Raw genomic sequence first — 27,238 nt, 5'->3', positions numbered from 1 at the left:
AGTCCTGGAAGCAGCTTTAGTCTCAGTGCATCTATTACGTTGCTAGCTATGGAAAAAGTGATTTTTGTGCGCGATGGTGCAGACCATTCTGGGGAGAATCATGGCTGGCTGTTAGGTTTTTGTTGGAATATTTTGGATGGTATGAATCGGTCTATGCCTACAATTAACCATTCGGTCAGGTCTGATACTATGGAGGACACATCCTTTTTAAACGTGGAATGCAGGGGTAGATCAGATATAAATGTATGGAAGCTATCCCAGTCAGCCGTAGAGTATCGATATACAGTACGGTGGGGAGGTATGTCTGAAGACTTATTGCATTTTGTTTTTATCTTAACTGATACAACCGAGTGGTCGGGAGATCCCAGAGGAGACAGAACAGAACATGAACATAGCTCAGGGGAAGTTGTGAGAAAAAGATCTAGAAGGCTAGCATACTGACCGGAAGTATCGGGCACATGGGTGGGTTCGTGAACAACTTGGGTAAGGTCATAGGCAATGGCAAAATCATGATAGAACCTCCCCTCATCATATGTCTTGTTCGAGTGGGTCAGCCATTCCACATCATGGACATTGAAGTCACTACAAATGTGGATGTTAGCCGAAGGATGAGCAGACAGGATGTGGTCAATTTTCTCAGATATGCTCTTAAAGAGAGTAACTTCGCTGTTGTGGGCAAATATAAATGCAGTGGTGTAAGCAAGTCCAACCCGAAAGCACATATAAGGTAAATTAGGGTCTTCACTAGAGATATCCCTACCACATGGAAAGCCATCTTTAATGTAGGCTCATATTCCATGCCCATGACGATCTTGGGGGTCAGATTTAGATGTTAGGTTATTGTATCCTTTAATTATGAACTCGTTTAGGGAAGTGGTCGGCCCTATGCCAGTTTTGCTTAGAAAGAACATGTCTGGTTTCATCTCCTGTAATTGAGTTTCAACCTCTGGAAGGTTGGAATGTAGACCCCTGATGTTGGAGCAGACATCGTGGAGGATGGGGTTCTAGGTTTATTCGTGTTTTTTTCTAGAGATATTTAATTTTGAGAATTTGGGATTTGTGGAACAGGTCGACAGACTTGGTTAGAGCAGGATTGAGAGGGAAAGTAGGAGAGAAAAAAGACAGGAATGTTTTTTTGTTTTTTTTTTTTTGGGGGGGGGGTAGCACATAAGGTAAAGTTGTAACAATTACCCACTAGTATGGCATCGAGAGGCCCTACCAGAAACTACTGCATGGTCCAGAATCCATTATGGCAATACAGCAGCCCCAGTACTTTGCACCTGCTGATAGGACAGCCTCCTTAGTGGTTAATCCAAGGTTCGAGTCCCTGACTATCAGGCGGATAACGTCAGCCCAGATGAAACGTTTATCTCCAGCACCCTTACTAGTGACATGGCCAGAAAGATAGACATAGAAACAGAAGATTTCCGACATCTCAGACTACTATTCACAAAGTACTGTCGTCCTGGAAAGCAGTTTTTCTCCACCTTTTGTCAGAAAAATCACTCATTAGAAATGAGGACTGAGGGACAAATAAGGAGAAGCGAGAGTAACGAGCTGCTGATCCACAATGTGTTGTCTACTCTCCATTAGAAAATAAAGGTTCAAAGGATTTATTAATATTTACTTAGTATAAGTCCATAGCTCTAATTTTAAATTAAAGGTATTTTAACATAAATTCCCCTCCCATATTTATGGATGAAATGATAATGGAATACATTACTGTAATTTCCGTTTAAAGGTATTAAATTTTTTTCTTATCCAAGAGACACCTCCAACGAAAGAATTATAATAAGGACAATTTAGCACTAAAATAATTTTAATTGGGGAGTTATCACGTGTTGAGATAGTCATTAAACTTATTTCTTATCCAAAAGATACCTCCAGCGCATTTGAAGGCTTTCCATTCATTGACTCTTGCTTTCAGGTTTCGGTGCTTATGGCAGAAAATCTTATGAGTAGTCTGCCCTTTAATCAAAGATTGTACAGGTCTTTTATTATACCCTATCACCATGTTGTATTGTAAGCCTTTTCTAAATCAAAAAAGATAGCTATATTCTTTTTTAATGAAAGGTTCTTTGATAAGGGTTTCCAGATACCAGTTCAGTCATTTATTTATCATTCTTTCAGAGATAACTTGTCAATGCAATTGGTCTGAAATTTTGTGGATCTGAACTATCTTTCTTTGGCTTAGGAATGTTTCCAGCTATTGGGTAGTTTTCCCTTGAGCCATATTTCCCTGAGCATGTTTAAAAGATGAATTATTGATTTGGGAGGAAGTTGTTTTAGAAATTCATAATGTATTTCATTTTGATTTAGATTTTGGTTTGAGAAGTCTGTTTCTGAATCTGAACTTGATTTATCTGAAACTTCAGTGGTTTCTTTTTTGAAGCTTTTTATTTGACATTTACATATTTTAGATTTTTCATTTCTCCTGCTCCCCACCCGCCTTGGTGTCCTGTGTGGGAAGTGTTGGGGAGGGGGAGCATTTACCCAAACACAAGGATACAGGAGAAGTACACATCTTGCTGATAGACCGAAACACCCATGTTTCCTTCGTCCTTTCTAATGACCTCATTTCTAAAAAAGATGTTAGTTTTCCAGCCGTATTTTATCCATTCTTCAGCAAGTTGATTGACTCTTCAGCCAATGCTTACTAAATCAGTTTATTGTCTAATGTGGAGAGTGTGAGCATATTTTATTTTTTTATGTTTGTCTGATTTAGTGCTAGTCATGAACAACCGTTTGATTGGATCAGGCCTATTCAACCACCTGTCTTAGCTCAAGTCAGGGCCAAAGTGGTGTGGTGCATCTCATGTCCTAATAGGACCTTGAACATGATCTGTTCAACCACCAGGACCCCGTCCTTAGGTATTACAAGTTGCCACCTAAGGTCAACAGATGACCCCATTGAGGGACTTTTACTCTCTGCAAGGGGCAGTCGGTGTATTCTAATGCCCCACCGACAGGGCCAGATTGTCAGTTGGCATGACAAACACCATTGGGAGGATTGAAAATGATGAGTTAAAAGGTCAGAATTTGATTTAGGTGAATGACTGAACAAGAATTTGTTAACATTGGACTTGAATCTCAGCTAGGAAGTAGCCCTGTGCTATTATAACAAGTGGGAAGTTTTTAGGAACAAACTTTCATGAAAGTTCTGTTCCGTTTTAGGTACACAGGAAAAATAAAAATTCTTTACAGTAGTTGATGCTAAACATCAACTGTGACAGGAGGGAATCAGAAATTGAAACTCAGTTGAGCATTTACCATTAAAATAAGGATGGAGTAGAGAAATGCTAGCAATTTTCAGTGAGAAAAGGGCTGTAAGAAAGAGAAGAGATTACCCCCTATCTGATTTCAAAGATGATTCTGTACTCTGAGGAACAGGAAAGAATGGGACATCCATAGTAACATAACATCCATCTGGCTCTTATACAGGTGGAGGATTCCATCAAGAGTGAAGTATTTTCATTTTGTCTTATGCTTAGGGAGTGTAAATGTTTTGTGAATAACTTCCAACTTCTGTCTGTTGGCATTTTTCTTGTGTTGGCCACTAGAATCAGATCGATGTCATTAACTGATCATTTCTATTATAAACTGGTATTATTTAAAAGCTTGACAAATGCTAAAGTTTTAATGGTCAAAACTCAACAATACAACCTAAACACAAATGGTAAAATCTTTTGCTACTAAACCAGATTCTGTAAAGTTCAAACATAAATAACAAAATCCAAATTGTTTAAGCCAGACCAAAAATTATAGTATATGAAATTATGTGGGAGCATAAAAAAGTTTATAAACAGTATTTTCCACATAAGGTTATAATAAGCAGATAGAGGAAAATTCCATTAGAAGTTAAAATATTAGAATTATGGTTACACTTGTTGCATGATGATCCATCTTTTCTCATATGACATCAGTTATAGCCATATTGTAATTAGTTACAATTATTGAGTTAAAAAAAAAATACACATGGATTAGCCTCAATTTTATTACTATAGGGATTAGAAAATACTTTTGGTAATCACATTTTTATATGTTTTAGCTTAAAATTATTTAGTTCTGGAAAAGAAAAACCAAGTTATTAAAATATTCAATCATGTTTGGTCCACTTTCATTTCAAATTGCTAATGTTATTTAATTAAAAAGAATACTACCACAACAGCAACACTTAAATTTTCTTTTGAGAAATTTAAGAAAAAAAGAAAGAAAAATAATTATTAAAAACAAGATGAACTTTATTATACTTAAGATAGTTGGTTAACATTAACGTTAGAAGTATCCTAAAAATTCTCATCCAGCACTATTTCAAAATAAATTATTGCATAAAATCATTATATTTAATTGTTTTGAGGGGGAAAGAAAAATCTAATTTAATGAAAAAATATTACTTTTCTGAGCTTTGAGAGAGAGTGATCAGATTTAGCAATGACTGCTTTCTCTTGTATCTTATCTACTACATATGTGGCCACTTGTTTGTGACGTCATATCTTGACACATAACCCGAATTCTAGTCTTACCTTCTAATGGAACTTAACTTCCCACTTTCTGATTATTCTAAGTTCATGTAGAAAATACCGTTTTTTAACATTTTTTACATATAGTCATGCTACATCATCATGTGTTGTAAAGACTCTTCAATGCTTGCTGTCCTGATAAAAAAAAAAAAAAAAAAAAAAAAAAAAGACTCTGGACAACCCTAGCAAGAAAACAAAAATATGTCTACTTACCATAGCCATATCAATTAGGAAAGTTTCAAATAACGTCCATAAATGATTGCTGGTATAAATTTCCTTCATTTCAACTTCAGTGTCAACATAGCAATGATTCAAGAAATTTATGTATGCCGTTTTCACCTGCAAACAAACAATTCATTTATTTGAATATAATTTGAATTTAGTTTAAGAATCATTTTTTATACTAGATTAATTATGACTCATTGGGTCAGAAATATTATTACTACTTATTTCATTTTGAAATAATTTGTAAATGCATAAACTGTGACATATTGAGGACATAAAAAGAAACTGAAATTTTAGGAAAATCTCCATCATTCCAGTAATTATAGGAGTAACTGAACTTGTGAAAAAGAATTTCCAAACTACTTGGCAAATCTACCTGGTGAACAAAGCGTAAGAGAGATACAGACAATTGCACTACAAGGGATAGTTAGAAACATAAAAGATTTCTTGGTTGGAATGTATGAGATAGCAGCTAAGACAAAATGATAAAACAAAGATATTCTTTTTGTATAACCAAAAATAATATCTCTTTAATTCTATATCATCCTTACAGATAAAAAATATTTTGTTATCTAATTTAAATACAAGTTCACAGTATGTGAGAACACACCATGTAAATTAGATGATAAAATAAATTAAGAAACAACATTGGAAAGAGAATCAATCCTTCTCTAAAGACTCGCAGATACAAAAATATGGTTGAATCAACATACAATGCAATAGAGATGGTCTGCAGAAATTGGAGGGGGTATATTTTTCCTCTTCTTTCTTTCTCTTGAGTTTGCTTCACTGCATCTCTCTAAATAAATTTTGAAAGGAAATGGAATTTTTGTTGAGAGGTCCTGTCTGGTTGAAGGGAGATAACTTGGACTGGCCTATCTTTGGCTTGGAGTGCCTTAGCTCGACCAATAAAATACTAATGCATACACTACATGTGAGGATGAGTTAAATGATTTTCCATAATTAATGTAGAAAGATTTTCCTCTTAAAATAAGTTAGTTTTAGTTTTTAAATTTATATTTAAAATAAAAAGTGTTGATTGTGATTTTAGTCTTAAGGCTAGATTTTATTTAATTAGGCTTTCTTAAAGTCAATTTCTGGTCAAGAAAAAGCATTATTTGGATAAATCGTCCTGTAACGAGATCCCTTTATTGGTGTCTAAATTCAATCTATATTTGGATGAAGAAGGGTTGATACGTTCTCGCGGACAAATTAACAACTACCTATTTTTCCAAAGATATTATGCATCCTATTTTGTTGCCTAGGTCATGTCATGTGACTCGTTTGATTGTCATAGATTACCATGTTAGGTGCAAACATTTGGGAATAGCTGCAACTCTTTCCAATCTACACCAAGATTTTGGTTACCTAGGGCCAGGCAGGCCATCAAAATGGTAATCTCTGGTTGTACTGTCTGTAAAAAGTACAACTTTCTGTCCTTTAAGTACCCCAAGATTACTAATTTGCCCAAGCATTGAGTTAACTTAGTTAGGCCTTTCTTGCATACTGGTATTGATTTTACAGGTCACTTGTGAGTTCAGGGAGGTGACAAAACTAAGAAAATGCATATATTGATATTCACATTTCAGAGCCATTCATCCGGAGCTTGTGCCTGACACGTCTGTTTGCTCGGTGGAATTGGCCTTTTTGAGATTCTTTAATGTTTGGAGTCCCTTCACACATTTAGTATGACAATACTCGTTGTTTTGTAGATGGTTGTGGCTTGATAGAGCAAGTTTATTTGTCGGATGAGTTGAAGAAAAATTAGGACACTTATCACATCAAACACCAGACCATACCTATGTATTTGGCTTGGTATGAGGCGGTGTAGGAAAGATTAAGGTGGTTAATAACCATCTTTTTAAGGTAGTTGGACGAAGGAAGTTGGATTATTTCCAACTCTTAACGGTCTTGTTTAACTTGGAAAGGTCTATTAATGACCGACCTTTAACTTATCGTTCTAACGATTCATGTTTAGAGGTAATTACTCCTAACATATTTGTCTGTCCTTTCTACAAAAATTTTATATTTTTGAATTTAGATGTCTTTGTGAGTCGTCCTTCTGGCAGGGAAGAACTTGTGAGAAGTTTGCAGTGGCAAAATGTATTTTTGCTTCAGTTTAAGCAAATGTGGTCTTAGAGTTATCTCTTGTGATTTAGAGAATTTTCATATGATTTGTATCGGGCCGAATTTCATAATAGAATCAAAATAAGTTGTGGTTTTAATAAAAAAATCCAGTAAAGCCATGTCCTTAATGGGGTGATTAATCTCACTAACAGTACTGATAATTTAATTAGATTCACTATGATCAAAAAAAAATAATGGTGTCTCTCAGGAGAATTCTTGGAGACATCTGTATCCTTTAGAACTTTCCATTAAATATTCTTATCAGGTCCTTTCTTCTGATGAAGAAACTAGTGATTCTCTAAAAGAGAGAATTAATGCAGAGGTCAACTATGTCACATTCAGACCTGTAAGATCTAGCAGATCTTTAAGCAAAAGAGATCTGAATTTTTTTTGGTACTGAGTTGGTTGTTGAAGGATTTCTTTTTTTTCTCTTATTTCTTTTTGTTAAGAGTGTAGAAATTGGAGGGGGAAGGGTATATTTCTTTTTTCCTCTTCTTCCTTTCTCGAGTTTGCTTCACTGCGGTTGATGTTGTTGGTCAGGTGACTAATTTCTACCTGTTGATTGATTATTCCCGTATTTTGTGATAAAATTCAAGCTGAAGTTGGTAGTTCAGGCTGGACACTTGAAATGTGTTGACGTGCTATCTTCTCACCGTCTAAACAGGACATTAAAATGTTAAAGTGAACTTGTCTAATTTACCCGACAAAGTTTATAATGTTGAAGTAATTGCGTCTAAGTTACTCAACGAATTCGTATCTCGCTGAGAGAAATCTACTTCAAGAAATTAGTCAAGGACTTGCCAGTTAAATATGTCGGAAAAATACCAGCTTGCAAAAAAAGACACATGGGAAACATTCTCACTAGAAAAGATTGAATTGGAAGTGTCTATTATTATAACTAGATATTTTCTTCCCAAAGAAAATGGATATGTCTCAAGCTGCAGTTTTTCTAAATCGAAAGAAAACATTTCTATTTTGACCAGACTCAAAGAAGAAACTAGGAAGATTTTTGTTTTTTTCCAAACTTCTTGCCTCTTCAGACAATATTATTATTATACGAAGAACTGTATTTTTTCAGGTTATTCCTTTAGGAAAATGAGAAAATAAATTCCTCACTATAAAAGAACACTCTTGGAACATTATTTCAGATAATTTATCTTTGTCCGCAGATTTTTAACTAATCTACTCTAGAGGACTTATTTTAAAATAGACGACATTACAAAATGTAAGTTTAAATTGCAAACAAAGAGAACAAGCTTTTCGACTTTGCTAAAGTATTTCAATCTTTCTAAAAAAAATCTTATATCACAGCAGTAAATAAAAAAAATCCTTCTCAACCCATTTTTCTTTCTATCTTTTGTAATTGTTACCACACAAAGAACTTTCTTTGTAGCCGAGAGCAAAATCATAGCAGCAGACAGATTGTGAACTTCTTTACTCTAAGTTTCTTTTTTTTCTTTTCCTAATAAAATTGTTTTTATCCACCAAGTCTTTTCTCTTATTTTTTTGTTGCTTTTCTTTATCTTTGTATTGATAACATTTTTATATATCGAAGTGATCTTCATTGAAAGTGATGATAATTGCGACAGATCGACTTATTCAATTAATTATAGGGTACAACTAATTAGAAAGATTAAAATGAAAAGTTTTTCAAACAAAACTCAATCTCAGAACTTCGAAATATTTTAGCATGTATTTTGTATCATTAAAGTATATAGAAAAAAGTCTTTAGGAAGGATGGGTTGATTCACTCAGCTTTAATCTATCTAGTAAGTGATTTAACAAAAGTAAACATAACAGTAAAGGAGAAAAGGTTGAATCTTACCTCAGGAATGCAATATTCATGAGTGACAACTCTGACTATGTCATCCAAAGGTAGAAGTGAATGGCACTTGATTTCTGTACGCACATTTTTTCCTTCTGTGCACAATGCCAATAATTGCACGAGGTTGATATGATAATTCAAAGGACTACGTTCATCGTTTCGATGGCGTTCAGATCGCATCAGTCCAATCAATGTACTGAATGACTGCTTGTCATTATAGAATAATAAAACCTCTTCACTCACATTTACAAGCTGAAACAAAAAGGAAGAAAAAACAGATGAGCATTAATGGCCGTTTATAAATATAAAACAAGATTTTGGTATTAGAATATTTCTATAGTAAATAACATTAATCAAACAAGTATTTAATAGCAATAAAGTACAAAATACTATTTTTCTCTTCAAGTGAAAAAAGTTGATTATGGAAATAATCAGCTTCAAATATTTTTTGTAAAATATAAATTAATTGTTTCTATCCTTTAAATGGAGAATGTAAAACGATTTTAATTTTGATAATACATATAATTCCAAGCAATAATTAAAAAACAAAAAAAAACAAAAATGGATATTATTTTGTTTCCTTTAGCATTACACAAAATATCATATGGTGTTGTCATGAAAACTAATTTGAGTGTTTATCAGCATATTGAGCAATGGTTAATAAAAAATATACAAAGAAAAATATGTGAAAAATCAGAAGTATCAATTACATACAATAGAAAATATTGTTCATAACTGTGTGTATGTGCATGTGTATACATATATATGCAACAATAGTAAAACTAACAAAATATAAGGAATGATATTCAATGAGTTTAAATATTTTAAAAATTTGAAATGTAAGTAAATACAAAATTTCTTATTAACACTTTATGAAACGAGTAATTTCATTGTAATTACTCATAATAAAAAACAGATTGAATTATATTGATTTTTTTGAGAAAAAGAGGGCTCACCTCCATGACCATGTCTTGACTCTTTCGAATATATTGTCCTTCAGCCTTAACGATTGTCTGAAGAAACTTGAGATATTGAACATGCCGACCATGAGTTTCAATACAATGCACAAAATGTTGTACAATGCGTTCATCCACCTCATTGCATAAAGTTGCATTGTCTTGGAAAATAGATTTCATTGTTTGCGCTTCCAACAGCTAGAAAAATAAAATGAGAAATAGATACAACCAAACTTAAAGAGTGAATGGAAAGACTATTTGCACAACTACATCAACATTTATATTCAAAATTGATCTGTTATTACCAGCCATTGCCTGTTCGGTACAGATCACATTGAACACCTAGAGTATATTGAATTTGCAGATTGTTAACGGACTCTCTGCTTTTAAGGCAACAAGGTCTAGGTTTTACATACAGCATCAGAGGCCCTCAGGCTACATCAGCATTTGAAGGTGGTAGTGAAATCCTAGAGCAACCAGTAGTTCAGCTTCCTATTATCAACTGGAAGGTCCAAGCCTTGCTGTCATAGAATTTAAAACACACTTCCAACTCATTTGACTGTACTCTATCCCCTCGACTTCATATGAGGCATGGTTCCAGTTCCAGCTACAACACAAAGGAGGAGTTAAAGTCTAGGATCATCAGAGTCTTTAAGGGCCTACATTGGGAAACAGTGACAAAACCTGTGGCTAGTTTTAAGGCTGCCTCAAGACCAACACCAAAGCCAAATGTGGCTTCAAGTGAAATCCAGAGAATTGACTCAAGTTTGATGAATAAATCTGAAAAAAGATGTAACTACTGAATTATTTGTTCATCGTAATTTTGAGACAAAATATTCATACCATCATTTCGGTGAAGGAAATAACTTCCACTTAGCATTAAGGGAATGCCTTTCCATAAAAATAATTTAATTAAATACTTTTCATTATAAGTATTAGGAATAAAATATAAATGAATGGCAGCATTTATAATGTGATACAATTATCCCCATAAGCAGGTTTGCGATTGTAGAACACCAGGATCAATTACTGGAATTCCGGTCTCAAAATCTCATTAGGTTTAGTCACACTGATGAGTAGTACAAATGACAAACACACGTTTGTGGATAACTATTATATATAAAACTATTTTAGTTATAAAAACAAAACACACACGCCCCCCAATTTTTTTTTTTAAATTAAAAAATAGCACAACATTGCATATGTAAGGGAGGGGAGGAACCTCAAATGCTCAGGGAGCAAAAGTGCTAGAGTCATTTATCATTAACAATAGCACACATACATATATTAAAAGGAGTCTGCTCTACACTGCAGACTTAGTAAAGCAGCCAATTTTCAATCTTATTCAATAGAGAGTTTGAAACTAGTGCCACATTAATTAAAACCTCTTATTAAGACAAAAAGTTCACTCAGGATTTGTAGAAAATGATCCAAAATGATTTTATATGTATATTTTAAGCAGACAAGAACTTTCATCTGTGGAATAAATTACCATGGAACTGCATCCTGATGATTACAACATGGTCATCTTCAAATCTCATGTCAACAAATACTTGTTAGAAACCATCCTCATCAAAGTTTATTCATTCCAATCATCATTTTCAATCCTCTCATAATATTCCGCATCATTCATCATTAACCTTTATCCTAAACTGGCATTTGGTCTTGATAAGTGGCAAGTCATAAAACAAAAAAAAAATAATGCTGTAATAAAATTTTCTGTTCATAAGTATGTGTGGAAATTTTTAATAGAGAAATAATTTTTGTTTATTCTTTTATTTATACCCATTCAACATCTCCGCATTTGGGTCAAGGAACGCATTCCTTGACCGGCAGGCCACTTCTATTATCAGCAGCAGCTTAGGTATAGTTCGCTTTCTAGCAGCCAGCCCCTCTCCTACCCTCTGGAAGGGGGAGGAGGAGGACGACGATGGGCCTTTTGCCCTTTTTCGTCAGTTCGAATCTATCCGGCCAAGAAGAAGGATGCTATTCGGCTCCGTCAGATCAGAAAGGATTCTTGATGTTAAATTCCACAGTTTTTTCTCTCCTTCTTAGGAGAAAGACGTTTGTTTAGAACTAAACTATTAACGTTATTTTATTCTCAGTCATTATAAGACAACAAGATCTTATGACGGGAAGATTAATACCGGTTATTAAAAGACAATCGAGTCTTACAACTGGTAGATTATTATTCTCAAAGGACTAACGAAGGAAACTACCGTGTGTTGAGGAGTTCTTTTCTAAGAAGAACAAAAATTAATTTCGTCGACGAGACGAGCAGAATCTCACCCTAGAAAAGAAATCCCCTCTTTGAAAGATTTTCAACCTTCAAATCTTCCATAATTCAAGAAATTTACCCCTCATAAAGCCTACCAAAGCGGCTTTATGGTCTTCTCTCCTCTTTGAATTAAAAGGCACAAGAGCCTTAACAAAGGAAATTACTTCTTTCTCCCATTTTAGATCAAAGAAACTTTTTGTTTGTCCTTTCGGAAAAGAAAAGAAAGAACATTGTCAAAGACTGAACATTTTGTTAAAAGGACTGAATTCAAAATAAGGACTGCTTTCCGTTTTTTATATGTTCTTTCTTTCAGCCTTTCTTGCAAGTAAGAATTGATGTCTTTTTTGTATTTTTTTATATGTATTTTTAAATGTTTCTTAAGGGTTTTTTTAACCCCAGCCTTGGAAAAAAAAGGCAATCGATAACTTTTTGTTTTAATAAACTTGGATCATTTTGAACTCATTCGGGTCTGTATTTCCTTTGCTCATTTCCGCTAGTTACTCTTTTCGAGAAATTTGCCATAAATGCTTTTTCCCCCTTTTTTCTTTCCTTTTTGTTACCATGAAAAGCAGATTTTGGTGACGAACCCAAAATTTCCTCATATGTTATTAAATTGTTCCTTCTTGTAAAGATGAGATTGCCAGAAAATGCAATGCAATATATATATATATATATATATATATATATACACCCACACTAATTTCAGATGATGGTGCTGTTGCATCGAATGTAAAACTAACTGAAATACACTTGGTTTTGTGACTAGAATCAATGGCAGCAATAAACGTATGCAAATGACTGCGCCATATGCAAATGACAGATTATAAAGAAAAATGTGGACCCTTGAGATTAGTGAAAGAGATAGACATGTTATACACTAGGACTGAGAGCTGAGAGTGTTCTAAACATGGTTGAACAAAGACAGATGACCACATGTTCAACATAGCAGTCTTGTTAAGCACATTGGAGTACAATAAGACTCTTGAACAAGAGACAAGCCATTATTCTGGAAAGTACCTGTAAATAATTGTGTTGTTTCACTGAAAAAAATAATAAAATAAAAATAAAAAATAAAGAGGGAGTCAAATTCTTCCCTTGTTTTTGTTTCTTTATACAATATGTGGTTCTGTCTGTATACAATATGTGGTTCCCGAGAGTGGACATGTAATGACTATGTTATAAGTGTAGTATTTATTCTGTCCAAAGCTGGTATGATGAGACTATGCAGTCTTCATGAAATGGAAATATTTTTAGCAAGAAAACAATAGACAACAGATGAAGGATACAACTGTGAAATTACTGTACTTACACCGGGGTTGAGAAATAAATCCACCTCTTTATGCAAAAGAGCCTGATTGGCCGGGTTTCCCAAACAAAAACTCTGTAAGAACTCATGGGCAAGTTTCATAATTTCTTGCATGCGAACATCTTGGTTCTAGAAAACAAAAAGACAATTTTTTAATAAGAAAAGGCTATAAACGGATAAACTATTTTTACTTTTTGCTAAAAAATATTAATTTTTTAATATTCAATGCGTTTAAATGAGAAAACAGCCAATTTTTAAATTTCAAATATTTGATTAGGAAATTTTTATTGTAATATTTCATAGAATTCATTTTTTCTTAAATATTCCAGACTTAATAGAATACATATTCATTTCAATATTATAAGCATCTATATTGAAAAAAAAAAAAAAAAAGGGGGATATATATTTACATATTTCATTTCAATACAAAGAATTGTTTCCTTTCCAAATATATATATCGGTTTTAATATCTTGGAAAAAAAAAACAAAAAAAAATAGCAATCTATTTCATATATATATATATATATATATATATATATATATAAAATGTTACTAAAAAAGTAAAATGAAAGTTTAAAATGTCTTTAAACTTCCGAGGATATTTTAATCATCAATTTAAATTTCAAAATAAAAAATTTAAGAATACTGTTTTTTTGTTTTTATTTTTCTATAACTGTCACTTTTTCAAATTCCAAAATTTTTAACCCTACCAGACCTGAACTACTGAACCTAATTTGTTCCTATACCTGGTGTCCTGGGAAAAATTATGAAAAAAATTTAAATGCGTTAGTAATTTTTTGCCTTTCATCTACCACCAGTAATCAGCCTTCGTGTGTCAGTCCGCCCAACAGGTGGAACCCTTCTTGATGCACAGGTACTTTCTACAGTGGGTACACCCGAACCTTTTCACCTTCCTTTGGGGGTTGTTTTTGTAAGATACTTCAGGATGCTGTCTGTTGTATTTCAGGTGTTTCTCCATGCACACAGCACAGATGTGATCAGATGAGGTGCCAGGGGAAATTTCAGGGAAGTCATTGCCTGGCTTCAGGCGTTGAGCATAGGGTTCTTATTGTCCTCTGCGAACGTCTGTAGAACAGTAGTTTCCTGCCAGTTCCAGACATAGAGTTTGAATGTATCTTGTAAAGTACAGAGGTTTTCTGGCAGCTGCTTGTGTAGAAAAGGTAAGCCCACATGAAGAATTTGATGGAGAGGTGTCGGGGCCAGTAGTTGTGGTGTCGGGAACGGTGAAAGCGGGTCATCTGGTCATTCTTGTCACAACTACCCATGTACTTGATGTAGTCCAAGGTAAGCTGTGGAATGCTCACTTCAGTGAAAGTACCATACTTCTTCCTGTTCACAGTTCCCGTCTTTACAGGATCATGGTAGTTAGAGATGAAGGTGATGGGCTTGCTGTCCTGCCATACCATATATGTGATGCTGTCCTGACACTGGTAGCGACTTTCACCTCGATGGAGTTTGTTGAATTCCTTGAGAAACTTTGGAAATAACTTTCTGTTCTGCAGGAGAGTTCCAACAACCTTCGTTTGTAGGTGGTTCACAGCATATTTGGCCAGAGTCACAGAGTTGTAGAAGTGGTCCATGACCAGAATGTGTGAGCTGCCCTCCATCCCAGCTGACATCAAGAGATGGATAACAGCATTCCGCACCTAATTCTTGAACTGGCATTGGTGCTGTACTTGTGTAGACTTCTACATCAAGAATATATCCAGTCTGCTTCACAAAGAAGAAATAATTTAATGCCCCATTTTGTGGGCTTGTCTTTTATGTACTGTTTTATCGCCAGGCGATTTTTTGTAGAAATCATTCCCTCATCCAGACTCAGGTGTTGTCTGGACTGATAGTAGAGTTAAATCTTGGAGAGTAGATACTCCAGAACAAACCTGAGCTTGTAGATTCTGTATCTCTTGTCAATTCCAGAATCCTCCTTATCAACCACATGCAAGAAAGTCCAGATGGATAAGAATCTGTCTCATGTCATGATGTTATGGAACCCCAGAGTATATCCAATGAAGTCACTTCCATCACTTGATCAATAATCCCGATTGCTGGGTTTCAGATATATTCCATGTAGATCCTCAGCCCAACAAAGGCTTTCATTTCCTCAACAGAAACATGCTTAAAATTCTTGCAGATGTAGTAGTTGGGCATTTCTGCACACATTTGAGTGCCACATAAATTGGTCTTCTCTGTCAAATTCTGTCAGAAATCATTCTCGATAAACAACGAAAGAAAATCAATGCACTTGCTTTCTTCAGTGATATGACCTGAAATGTTCACTGGCCCTTTCCTATTCTCATCGAAATCTAGATCTGAAGCTACAAAATTGTGACTCAATCCTTCATAAACCACACCAGAATCTCCCCTATCACCTGGTTGAGTGAGACACTCCCTACTTTGAACACTTGCATCATCAGAATTATCATCACTTTCTCCATCATCACTAGCATTACTTAATTCAGAAACATACTCCTGATCAAATTCGCCTTTGTCTGAATCAGAATTTGTCACTTTATCCAACACTTGTTGCATTGTGAAACTCCTTGGTCTTGCTCTTTTACCTGTCGAAGTGCTTGATTCGTCACTAGCTTGCTTCATGGCTACTTTAGTTTACAAAACAACTCACCCAAAACAAAGGAAGCCATTTGCACTAAATCAAGGCTAAGCAGCAATTGGGTAGCTATTTTTAGCTCCCTGACAAAAAAAACATGTGGTCGGAAAAATACCAGATTAGCGGTAACTCTGTATATAGCATTTTTGGAAATTACCGGTATATTGGTAACTTGGTCTGGTAGGATTAAAAAGAAAAAAAAAAAAAAAAAAAGAAAGAAAAAGGTATTTTTAATTTCACACAAATTTACATGTATATACTATATACACAAAGATTGTTCCAAAAGAAATGCCTCCTTTTTTTTTTTTTAATTCAAAAAGTTAGAGCTATGAAAACTGGAATTCTTAATGCACTTTTATCAGCGATGAATGAGGGTCTTAATCCCTCGGTCATAAGAGTGCCTGCTGAAAAGGTCCATTTTTTTCACAGCTGTGATTACGGCATTGTTGTTGGGGATATATTGCCTATGTAATGCATCTTTCAAAGGTCTGAACAAGTCGATGTCTAACTGTCCAGATCAAAACTATAAAATTAGTGAGACAGCACCGTCCAGCCGAACTTTATCACACATTCTGTGGTCTTCAAACTTGTATGTGGCCTGATATTATGTTGCAAATGGAATGTTTCCATTTTCTCCGGCCTTACACAGGCAATTCAGGTCTTCAGCTTTGTCAATGTTTCAACAAAACAGTTAGAGTTGATATTGATATTCAACCCTAGTTCCAAGAAACCCAGAAGGATGAGACCCTTCCTATCCCAGAAGACAGTTCACATCACTTTGCCTGTAAATGTCTGCTTCTTGAACTTTGCTAGGAAGTGTGAATAATGCCATTCCATCGACTGCCGTTTGGACTTCAGCTCGTAATGGTGACATCTCATCATTAGTGATAATTCGGTCCAAGAATCTGATATCTTTGGCTTCATACTGATTAACTGCCATGTTGGTGCTCCTTTTGGTCCTGTGTGTCATGGAACTCACTTAGCACTTTTCTGTATCCTAGGAATAACGCCATAGGTTCGAGTGCACTAACATTCACATTCAACTCTAGACGCATTTCATTCACCATTATCTGCTGATCAGCATGGATAAGTTGGTCAAGGTGCACAGTGTTTTTTGGGGTGGTGGTTGTGCACGGGCGTCTGGAGCATGCTTCATCACTCATATCTGTCATAACTGAAATCAATTAAACCATCTGTGCTGACATTAATTGTATTGGTTTCATAAAGATTCAAAAAAGCGGCATGGAGGAATTCAATGACGCATCTCTGCTTCTGAAAGAACTCATAACCTTTTGTATTGTTTAATTACTTTTACTTTGTAGCCATTTTATCACTTTCACCATTTTTTAAACTTAAACTAGCATGGTGTGAAAAATATAAAACGAACATGGTCAATCCAAACAAAAAACGAGTACTAATACCAATAGTAAAAGGTCGTTTTCAAAAGAAAAAAAATGTTGTTTTTTTGTTTTTTTTTACAAATTGTGTAACCATCAAAAACATCTGATAGAAACTTGAAAGCAAGAAATAGTTTGTTATTGAAAAATAACACATTCTATAAATGAAAAGCGCAATCAGCCTGGGGGAGTGGAGACATTTTAGTATGGAAAAGGACAGAAGAGGAAGCAAAACTAACCAACAAAACAATACTTATAACATGCTTTATATATAAAATATTCAAATAAAATGGACCGATTTCATTATGCAATACTTTAATAAGGAAAATCAATAGAAGACTCCAGACACTTCATAAGTATCCCACTCAATCAACTTATATTTTCTATCTTACAAGTGTTTAATATGGTCATCACCTGCAGCAATAAAAGAATTTCTCTCAAATGCATATCAGCATATCATGATCAACTCATTTGATCACTGTTGTCAAGTGATGCTTTGCTTAAAATAAGCAGAATTAGTGGGTACCACTTGAACATACATGCTTTATGCATCCCCACTATAAAAAAAAAAAAATTACATATGGTGAGTTTTGGAGATCTAAGAGGCCAAACACAAAAACAATCAAATTGCAAAATTCTATCCACTTCCTCTTGTCAGTATTGGTGGGACATGGCAAGTCACCAAGGTTTCAAATATTGACATCTTAGTGCATAATAATGGATTGAAAAATAGCTAACTCAAATTTTACACTCGAGTCGACTTACAGCACAAATTCTTGCTACTTAAGATGAATCGATTACTTATTGAAATAAGAAATGTGACAGCATAAAGTATTAAAAGTTTTTAAAAATAGTATTTAAAAAAATAATTTGACATCGTAAAAATAGACAAGATAAATGCTTATTACTACATGCGAGAGCAAATATCTAATGAACATTTAATTTCCCCTTCCTTTTTTTGCATATGAGACATTGAGCAGCCAGTTATTCCTCATATAATCGTCACTCGCACTCTCTATTGGCTTATTTGGTGATTTTGTACATATTGCTCCTAGTTTCTCATCTAACACATAAAATTGTCTTATTGGATTTTCAAAGTAAGACTGAAATAGCATTTAAATTGATAAATTAAACTGCTAATTTTCATTTATTATTGCTGTACATGTTATTGACAATATAATAACATACAATTTATTTTTTAAATTATTTAGTCCAGTTTGAGCAATTGTTAATATGGAGCATTTGTAAATAATCACCTAAAAATAAGAATCAACAAGGAAAATAATTCATTTTAGATTGCAAAATATAAGAGAAGTTGTCTAATAGGAATTGAAAGAATGTAAAATAAATAAATAAAAATAAAATGACTGGGCAATGTCAAGTAAGCACAGTTAGTTAGGAATTTAAGAGTTAAAAACCCAAAAATAAGTATGTGATTAAAAAGAAAAGAAAAAAAAAGCGAGACAAATGAAAGTAAAAAGACTACCAGGCAACACCAGGTAGGAATAGCTAGTTTAGAAGAAAATATTTAGCTGAAGTCAAAAAAAAAAAAAAAAAAAAAAAAAAAAAGATTTTTATGTTAATAAAAACAAACGTTTCAGTTCAATTTTTATTCTGGAAAAAATGAAAACAATCTAGCATGCCTGATTATTTGAAATGCAAAAACTTCCATATTAACCAATCAAAAACAACAGCACACGCGCACACACACACACACAAAGCTCTTTCACCTCAGGAATTGTGTCGACAGAATCTTCCGTGCTATCTGTATTAATGAAGACCCGAAAAGGCAGAGGCTGATTGTGAGCCAAATGGATTTCATTTGAGTCCAACTCTCCTCCGTCTGACACCTTAGGTGATGCACTGCGCTGGGGTACCTCAGCCTCAACCTCATTTTGAAAATCAATTTCTTCATCTTTATTGCTCATTTCTTTTATAGGGTACACCTGAACAGAGGTAGTCAATAAAGAAACATCAAACACTGACAAAACTCAAACATACTAAACTGAAAATAAATCTGTATGTTAATAAACTTATTCAAGTTTATATATGTATGGTAACATCTTCCACACCCATTTTTAAAATGATTGATCACCAAATATAAAACAATACATATGTAATTAAAAATTAGCTGGTGCCGCTAAAATAACACATTCCGACTTCACTCATTTTACAATGAATTCTTCCAAAATCGAATTCTGACACCCTGTCATTTGAACAAGTTTTAAAACTCCACTATTTGCTTTATTTTAATATTTATTACAAGTGGAGATTTGGTAATTGTCTGCCTGAAACCTAAACTATACTATTTCTTCTATTATTCAATTCAATTTACTATTTCAAACTAATGTACTATCATTCAATGTTCAATTCAGGAGGCAGAGTATTATCTGTTATAGCACCATAATTCCAGGCATTTTTTCCTATTTTGAAGGCAGAAGGTTGTGCAGTTTTTGTTCTATGATCATGGTACCAATCTTCAGGCTAGCAAAAATATGTGACAAACAAGAAAGCGTATATTTGCTAGTAATTTTAATACACATTTGGAAGGTGGCTGTGGTTAAAAGGATACTGAAATGAATTTGTGACCTCATGTTGTGGTGGAATTTTTGAAAAGTACTTTTTTTTTTTTTTTTTTTTTTTAGACAAAAATAGTTCAATACCGAATAAACCCCTTCTACTAAAAAACAAAACAAAAAAAAAAAACTCACAAATCTATATAAATAAAACAGTAGATGTTTATGCGTGTGTGTGTGTCTGTTTATCTGTAAATATTTAACTGAAACTCTTATTGTCACATAGCACTGAAATTAACTAAAAATAGTAATCATACACCAAGGATGGTTTAAAATGAATAAAATTTTGTTTGAATGGATAACATATAGACATATCAGCAAGTTGAAATGCAAACTTTGGTTTTTTTTTTGGTTTTTTTTCTTTTTTTTTTTAACTCACGTTCACTCCTAACAAGGCATATTGCCACTTGAACGTAAGGGGCTACTATTTGGGGCCATGCCTAGGAAAGATTAACAAGATGTTGGTTTAGATTACATTTAAACTTTTGCATATCAGTATAGTCAGGGAAGCAGGAAGGGAATTCCAAAGTCTAGCTTTTCAAGGAAAGAAACTATTAGAATAGAAACCTTTCTGGTATTTAGGGACCTCAACAGTGAAGGGGTGAGATTTAGTTGCTAAGCAGATTTGTTGCGCATATGTACATCGAGGGGGCACAAGTGTAACAAGTTCACCAGAGCACATTCTATTAAAATATTTGTAAAACAGGCACAGAGATGCAACATTGCAGAGATGGGACAGGGGTTGAAGCTTAGTTGACAAAGTGGGACCTATTAGATTGAAAAAATTTTTTGGAACCCTATCCAAGAGGAAGAGGTTAGCGGTAGATGCACCAGCCTAGATGTGGCAACAATACTCCATGCATGGGTGAATGGTGGCCTTCTAGAGATACAGGATACTCTCAGGTGTGAGTAGTCTTCTAGCTCGATAGAGGGAACCCAACTTCTTTGCAGCAGCCTTAGCAATGTCCTCTATGTATTTGTTTCACTTCATGTTGCCCGTGAATGTTAGGCCAAGGACTTTGAAGGAAGAATTCTCAAGTAGGGTGTTATTTGTCATGGATATCGGTGTTTGGAAAGGCATCTTGAAATTGTTAAAGGAGAACAGCTTAGTCTTATTAGCATTAAACGTTACCATCCATTTGCGGCCCGATTCCACTATGGTCTGGAGGTTATTTTCTAAAGATTCTGTCATAGTCTTGTTCTTTCTCGTGCATGTTATGTTATAGAGCATTGTATCATCAGCAAATATACCCATCTCAGACACAATATCATCAGGGAGATCGTTTATGAATATCAGGAATAATAGTAGTCCAAAGATTGACCTCTAAGGCACTCCAACATTAATGTTATGGTGGTTGGATATATGTCCATCAATAACAACCTGGATGCTCCTATTTTCTAAGAAGAATCTAATTATATTTAGTATTCGTCCAGTTATACCGTACAATTTAATTTTCATTACTAGCCCTTCATGCCAGCCTTTGTCAAAGGCCTTTGATATATCAAGAGCTTCACCCGCCTTATCCAGTGCATGGTATATGCGTTCAGGTGACTTAAAATATCTGCAGTAGAATGGCATTGCTTAAATCCATACTGTTTGTCAGAGAGAAGAGGGAGAGCAGATGATAATTGAGTCCTTTCACCAGAATTCTTGTACACTGGTACCACAGAAGCCATCTTCCAGCTATTAGGGAAGCAAGATTCACCAATGCATTTATTGTAGAGCTTGGAAAGTATGGGGGCTAGCTCAGCTGAGCATTTCTTAATTAGTATAGCCGGGATGAGATCAGGCCCTGAAAGTGTATATTCATTTCAACTTGCCAACATATTTACTTCTTTCTGCACATGCCTAAATTCAAACCATTTAATATTAAATCTTTCTTACCTATCTCAATATCTACATCAGTAGGAGACGCTGTTTGAGCACTAAATGTTTTGGTTTTGATTCTAGCTGATGGTACCAAAGTTATTCTTGCTTTAACTTTTGAAATCACTATATATTAGGTACAATATAATATTCAATATATACTTGGCTCTGTAATTATAAAGATGAAATCTGCATGAATTAAAATATATTTAAGCATATTTTACAACTTGGCAAAGTTGGGTGGACCCTGTTAGTCTTTCAATAAAAATGCTAATTTTCTTTTCTTTCTTTTAGACATGGTGTATGAAACACTAACATATATGGTCTGATAGTAGATTTGTAGAGATAGAATAGCCTCTGGTGTGAGAAAGCATTTGGAGCGATCAAGAGAACTAACTTTATAAGAAACAGAAAGTGCAATGGATCTAAAATATCTGAACTCCAAAATTTAATGAGAAAGAAGAACCAAAAAATTTCAGTGTCGATTTCTCAAGAGCCATTCATGAAAAAATTCATGCAAGAAAAGGGACATGCCTACAAATGAAGTAGGTCTTAACAGGATTAAACAAAACAAGCCATTTTGTACCCGATTCTTGTCTGTAATAAAGATTGAACTTTCAATTTTCAGAAGCTTGTCAATCAGAATTCGTTAATAAATACCTCTAAACATTAGTCTATATGTTTATGTGAAAAATCCTAATATGAATTTGGGAAATTTTAAATCTTGTTCGAATTGTAGTATCCCTATTTAGTACTACAGAATTATTTCAAAACACGGAAAAATATTTTGATTCACTTTTGATATTATTGTTCATTTCTCACTTGTCCTAGTTTATCAATATGACGTTCAATTTCAAAAATAGAAGTTAACTTATATTTAGATTAAATATCAGTTATTAAAAAAATAAAATAAAAAAAATAAAAGACCATACCTTATCGAATGGAATTTGAAGTAATTCCAAGACTACAAGTTCTGCAGCCATGTTGCGCAAAAGACGTTGTTCATGTTTGCGGGGTTTTTTGCCTCCAGATTCGGGACATTCTTGGACACACAGTTTGGTTAAACGAAGCAGAATCTAACAAGTACAAATATCAATTGAAACTTAGATTCACAGTAATGTATTAACTATTTACAGAAAAAAAAAAAGAAAAATATCTTAATGAAAAGAGAATGAGATTAAATATATGAGTTATTTCAGATTATGAAGTGTTTTATATAAGATAAAACTATCAAAAAATACAATTAAAAACATTTTGTTTGAATTTTTTGGATGCCGACTTATCAATATTTATATTGTTTGTCTGAGTAAACATTTTATATTTATACTATGTTCCAATGATGTGTTTTTTTGCTTTTTTTTTAAATCATAATCAATGAGAATCTTTAAAATATGATTTACCTCTTTCTTTTTCTTGTAGTTTGAAGCTGCATACAGGTCAATATTTGGACCCAAGTCAAGATCAATAGCTGACCCTTGATCAGCACCAATATCCTTAAAATGAAAAATAACTTGTTATAATTGTAAAACATTCATCTCTTTCAATTTGGTGATGTACACTCATAACACCTAAAAAAATAAAAAGTAATAAAAAATATTTTTGATAGGTACTTCAGGCTTTCTGCATCATTCAGGCCATGGAGACAGTACTTTTCTGCATGCACTAGAAAATAATGTCACAGTAATTAGCTATAGTCATTCAAAGAAAGCAAATCGTCAAAGAGGATTTAGAAAGAGATCAAAAGAACACATCAAGAAGTATATTACCATCAAACCAGGGCCATAGTCAACCCTCTAGACCTTCTTGAAGCTCGAGGAACTTTTATTCTTGGCCTTAGCTATAACATTTTGAGATGGCTCTCATTAATTTGTGTTTGTTTTTTGTTACATGCTATCATGAGGACATGAATAAATATGACTAATGATTGAAAGTTAAAAGTAACAAAGATCTCAAAAATATTATGAGGAAGAAATCTAACATTTACAAATGATTTAACAAACAATGAAGATTTGTTAGGAATTTTAAAGCCAGAAATGACTTTAGCCCACAGTTTAAATGCTTCCAAATTCCTTTAAAATTTTGAAGTAATTGATTTACTTTTTATTTCTAATAAAAAAATAATAAAACTGCTAAGTCATCTACAAAGATCAAATATAGTCTGGTGGATTTAGTTTTGTTATTAAATCATGTTTTAACTTATTTTTTTAAAATTCTATTTTAAACTACTTCATTCTAATTTAAATAAATTAGAAATCTAATATATAAATAAAAGTGAGTTGGATCTGTACTTTAGACTGTTATAACATTATATCTGACAAAGTGATATTTGATTTTGTCTAGACGTCTTACTTTTAATCTTTATACCATGTTCTTTTATATTAATACTAGCATTTCGGCCCGGCGTTGCCCAGGTGTATACTGAGAAAAAAAAAAAGGTAATTTTTTTAACTTTGACCCCTATTATGACCCCTTAGCATTTATTGTTTTGGCCTCAAATCAAGTTATTAAGTTTGATCCATGTCCAAGGAACCAATATCTAAAATGTAAAGTGTTTAGACCCAAAATTGTCGGAGTAGTTTGGTAGAGTTCTCAAAGGTCAAATCGTTGAACTTTGACCCCTCAACAGCGAAATTTCTAGCTGAAACCCGATCACAATTTTCCCAAATCTCAGTACCCTGTATATCAAATTTCGAGTCTGTAGACTAAAAATTGACGGAGTTATTGCGTAGGGAAATGTACACAGACGCACACAAACAGACATGTTCACTTTTATTGATATACTAGCATTTCAGTCTGGCATTGCCCAGGTGTTTGGATATGTGTATGTTGAGCAAAAAAAATAAATAAATAAAAATAGTAGGAAAGCAGGCTCGAACCCGTACTGCAAAGGAGGAAAAGAACGGGGTAAAACCTAACGTCTATGCTGTTATGACCACTGCCAAACTGGAAGCGACATTTTTTAAAATTAAGGCTAGACAATCTAAAAGAGAGGATAACTTTAAAAAATATTGGCGAAAAAGTGACCCCCCCCCTGTAGAAAAGTGCCTAGTTGAAGGGGAAGATATTAATGTTTTTAGCTAATTTTTCGATATTTGTCGTATGAAAGGTCGAACTTTAAAACGATACTGATCTTGGTAAAATCCGTCACCTCTATTGAAAGTTTAAGGCAGACATGCAAACAGACATACATACATAATTTATATATTGGTAACTAAAAGTTTTCGACCCAAACTGATGAAAAAGCTTACTCTATCTCTGAATACCCTTTATGTAAAATTTCAAATATTTAGACCAGAAATTGTCTGAGTAATTTGGAAGAGACCGCAGAGGTCATTTTTTTTTTTTTTTTTTTTTTTTAAACTTTGACCCCTATTATGACCCCTTAAAATTTGTTTTCGGCTCAAATCAAGTTAAGTTAGATCCATGTCCAAGGAACCTATATCTAAAATTTCAAGTGCATAGACCCAAAATTGTCGGAGGAGTTTGGTAGAGTTCTCAAAAGTTAAATTATTGAACTTTGACCCCCTTAATCACCAAATTTCTGGCCAAAAACCGATCACATCGATTTTCCCAAATCTCAGTACCCTGTATATCAAATTTCGAGTCTGTAGACTAAAATTGAGTTATTGCATAAGGAAATATACACAGACACACAGACGTTCACTTTTATATGTATATATATATATATAGATAGATGTTTATCCTAGCTAGCAAGTTTGTTAGACTGAGGACATTACATTGTAGTACCTATCTCCAACATCAAATATACAATTATATTTTTAAATAAATATTAATCTATTTATGACTTAGGTACAATAATTTGCAAACCTACTTAGTATAAATACTACAAGGGCTGTAATTATCACCATCTTGAACTTTTTATGGCTAGTTTGCAGATTCTTCTAATTTTATTGGCTTCCTTTAAAACATATGAAACCAGTAACAACCATTTGTAAAAAAATCTCTTTAAAACAAAATAAATTAGTATTGTATTATATAAAACTAAGCAATAAAAATATTTACTATTAAGCAAGGCACTGATTATACAGCCTTTTCTTTTTTCAAAAAAAATACCTTATCATTTTTCTTCTTATGAATTCTTACTTAAACTGACCAATGTTAATTAATAAAATTTATTAATAATAATATAAAGAAAATAAACTGATATTAAGTTAAATTACAACTATTTACTTTTCAGCAAGTTTTGGTTAATTTTAGATTTTTTTAATTGATGATATTTTTAAAATAATGCCAATGATACGACTTGAAGCATTTTCAGCAACCACTGTCTAGTAGTAGCAGTGCTAAACAGTAAATTATTAATGATTACTTTTAAACACAGACAAAAAAAAAAAAAAAAAAAAATGACCACAAATAGCTAAGATTTTGGGGCTTCAGAATGAACAGAGGTCTTAGAATTAACATCACTAAATTGTGTTTCCAACAAAGACACAGAATTATGCAAGTTGTTTCTTCTTTTTCTATTTGTACATTTTTTTCAACTAATTTCTCCACCCAGGCAAAGCTGAGTAGAGAAAGCTAGTATTAAATAACAACTCAATGCATATCAAAATTTTATTGACATGAGAAATATACATGCATCTGAAGTAGTCTCATCATTTTGTTAATATAGAGATGAATATTATTTTGCTAAATTTTTCAGATGAAGATTGATAATGTATCATTTGGATTATTCAACCTGTGATATAACAGCTAAATTTAGTTGCAAGTTACACTCTCCTGGAGATTGAAGGTTCAATCTTCAGTGCAGGTGATTCTCAAAATACATATTGTGAATTACTCAGAATTTCTATCTGGTCACGACTGATGAAATGAGAGCATGCTTCCCTAGTGGATTAAATAAAGGGTTCCATTTGAAATTCTGTGTAGATTCCCCTGAGTTCAACAAGATATACCTGAAGAAGGTTGTGAAAATAACACTCAAGATGAGAATAGCACTCTGAATAATGCAAATGATACGAACTGAGATAAATAGTTTCTTGTAAGTTGTGTTCAACATTGCAACCTTAATGAAATATGTGCATTCAATTTCATGTGATAGTCATGCTTACATTATTTTTAAATAGGATTTTTAAAAAATTTTAGTTTTTCTTCGTTTTATTTTTAATTTCAATATTTAATTAATAGTAAATAAAAATAATTCACTGTATTTATCAAAGTTACACTGACACGACAACACAAATACACGCACAATCTTAAAACTCACCCAAGCATGTTGTTTACGCATTTTGTTTTCTTTTTTTTCCTAAAAAGAAAAAAGTAATTGACATTGGGATATGCTAAAAATCTTTAAGTCAAAAATAATCTTTACAAAGACTTATTTCTCTTTGAAAAATGACAAAAGTATAAACTAATAAAGAAAAAGCAGTTGAATAAATGAACTGATTCTGCTTTTTATGGATTAACCATGTGACATTAATTTGGACACACTTTCAAATCTACACTAGCAGGAACCCATGGAAATTTGCAGTAAATTATATGAAAAGGATTTTATGTATTATATCGACCTGA

The 27,238-nt window shown here is 33.4% G+C and overlaps 1 protein-coding gene across 14 annotated transcripts in view; it reads right to left on the bottom strand.

Annotated features, from left to right (window-relative positions):
- LOC145249624 (inositol 1,4,5-trisphosphate-gated calcium channel ITPR1-like) overlaps positions 1-27,238 on the bottom strand; it is a 385,709-nt gene that overhangs the window by 108,815 nt on the left and 249,656 nt on the right. For 6 of the 14 annotated variants that reach the window (XM_080111362.1, XM_080111364.1, XM_080111363.1 and 3 more), the window contains 7 exons: positions 26,934-26,972; positions 23,107-23,199; positions 22,639-22,782; positions 13,241-13,366; positions 9,654-9,851; positions 8,698-8,949; positions 4,734-4,859 (listed from right to left, as the gene is read on the bottom strand). In XM_080111362.1, the coding sequence (XP_079967488.1) occupies positions 4,734-4,859; positions 8,698-8,949; positions 9,654-9,851; positions 13,241-13,366; positions 22,639-22,782; positions 23,107-23,199; positions 26,934-26,972 (978 nt within the window). Of the gene's footprint in view, positions 1-4,733; positions 4,860-8,697; positions 8,950-9,653; positions 9,852-13,240; positions 13,367-18,993; positions 19,210-22,638; positions 22,783-23,106; positions 23,200-26,933; positions 26,973-27,238 lie in introns of all 14 variants that reach the window. The other 8 variants (XM_080111355.1, XM_080111359.1, XM_080111358.1 and 5 more) reach the window with 3 other exon arrangements.

This window comes from Euprymna scolopes, chromosome 28 (assembly GCF_053919585.1).
Source record: "Euprymna scolopes isolate OS-2025 chromosome 28, ASM5391958v1, whole genome shotgun sequence".
In the NCBI taxonomy this organism is placed as follows: Eukaryota; Metazoa; Mollusca; class Cephalopoda; order Sepiida; family Sepiolidae; genus Euprymna; species Euprymna scolopes.
Note: the sequence above shows the minus strand (reverse complement) of the source record. Positions and strands in the feature narration are given on the sequence as shown.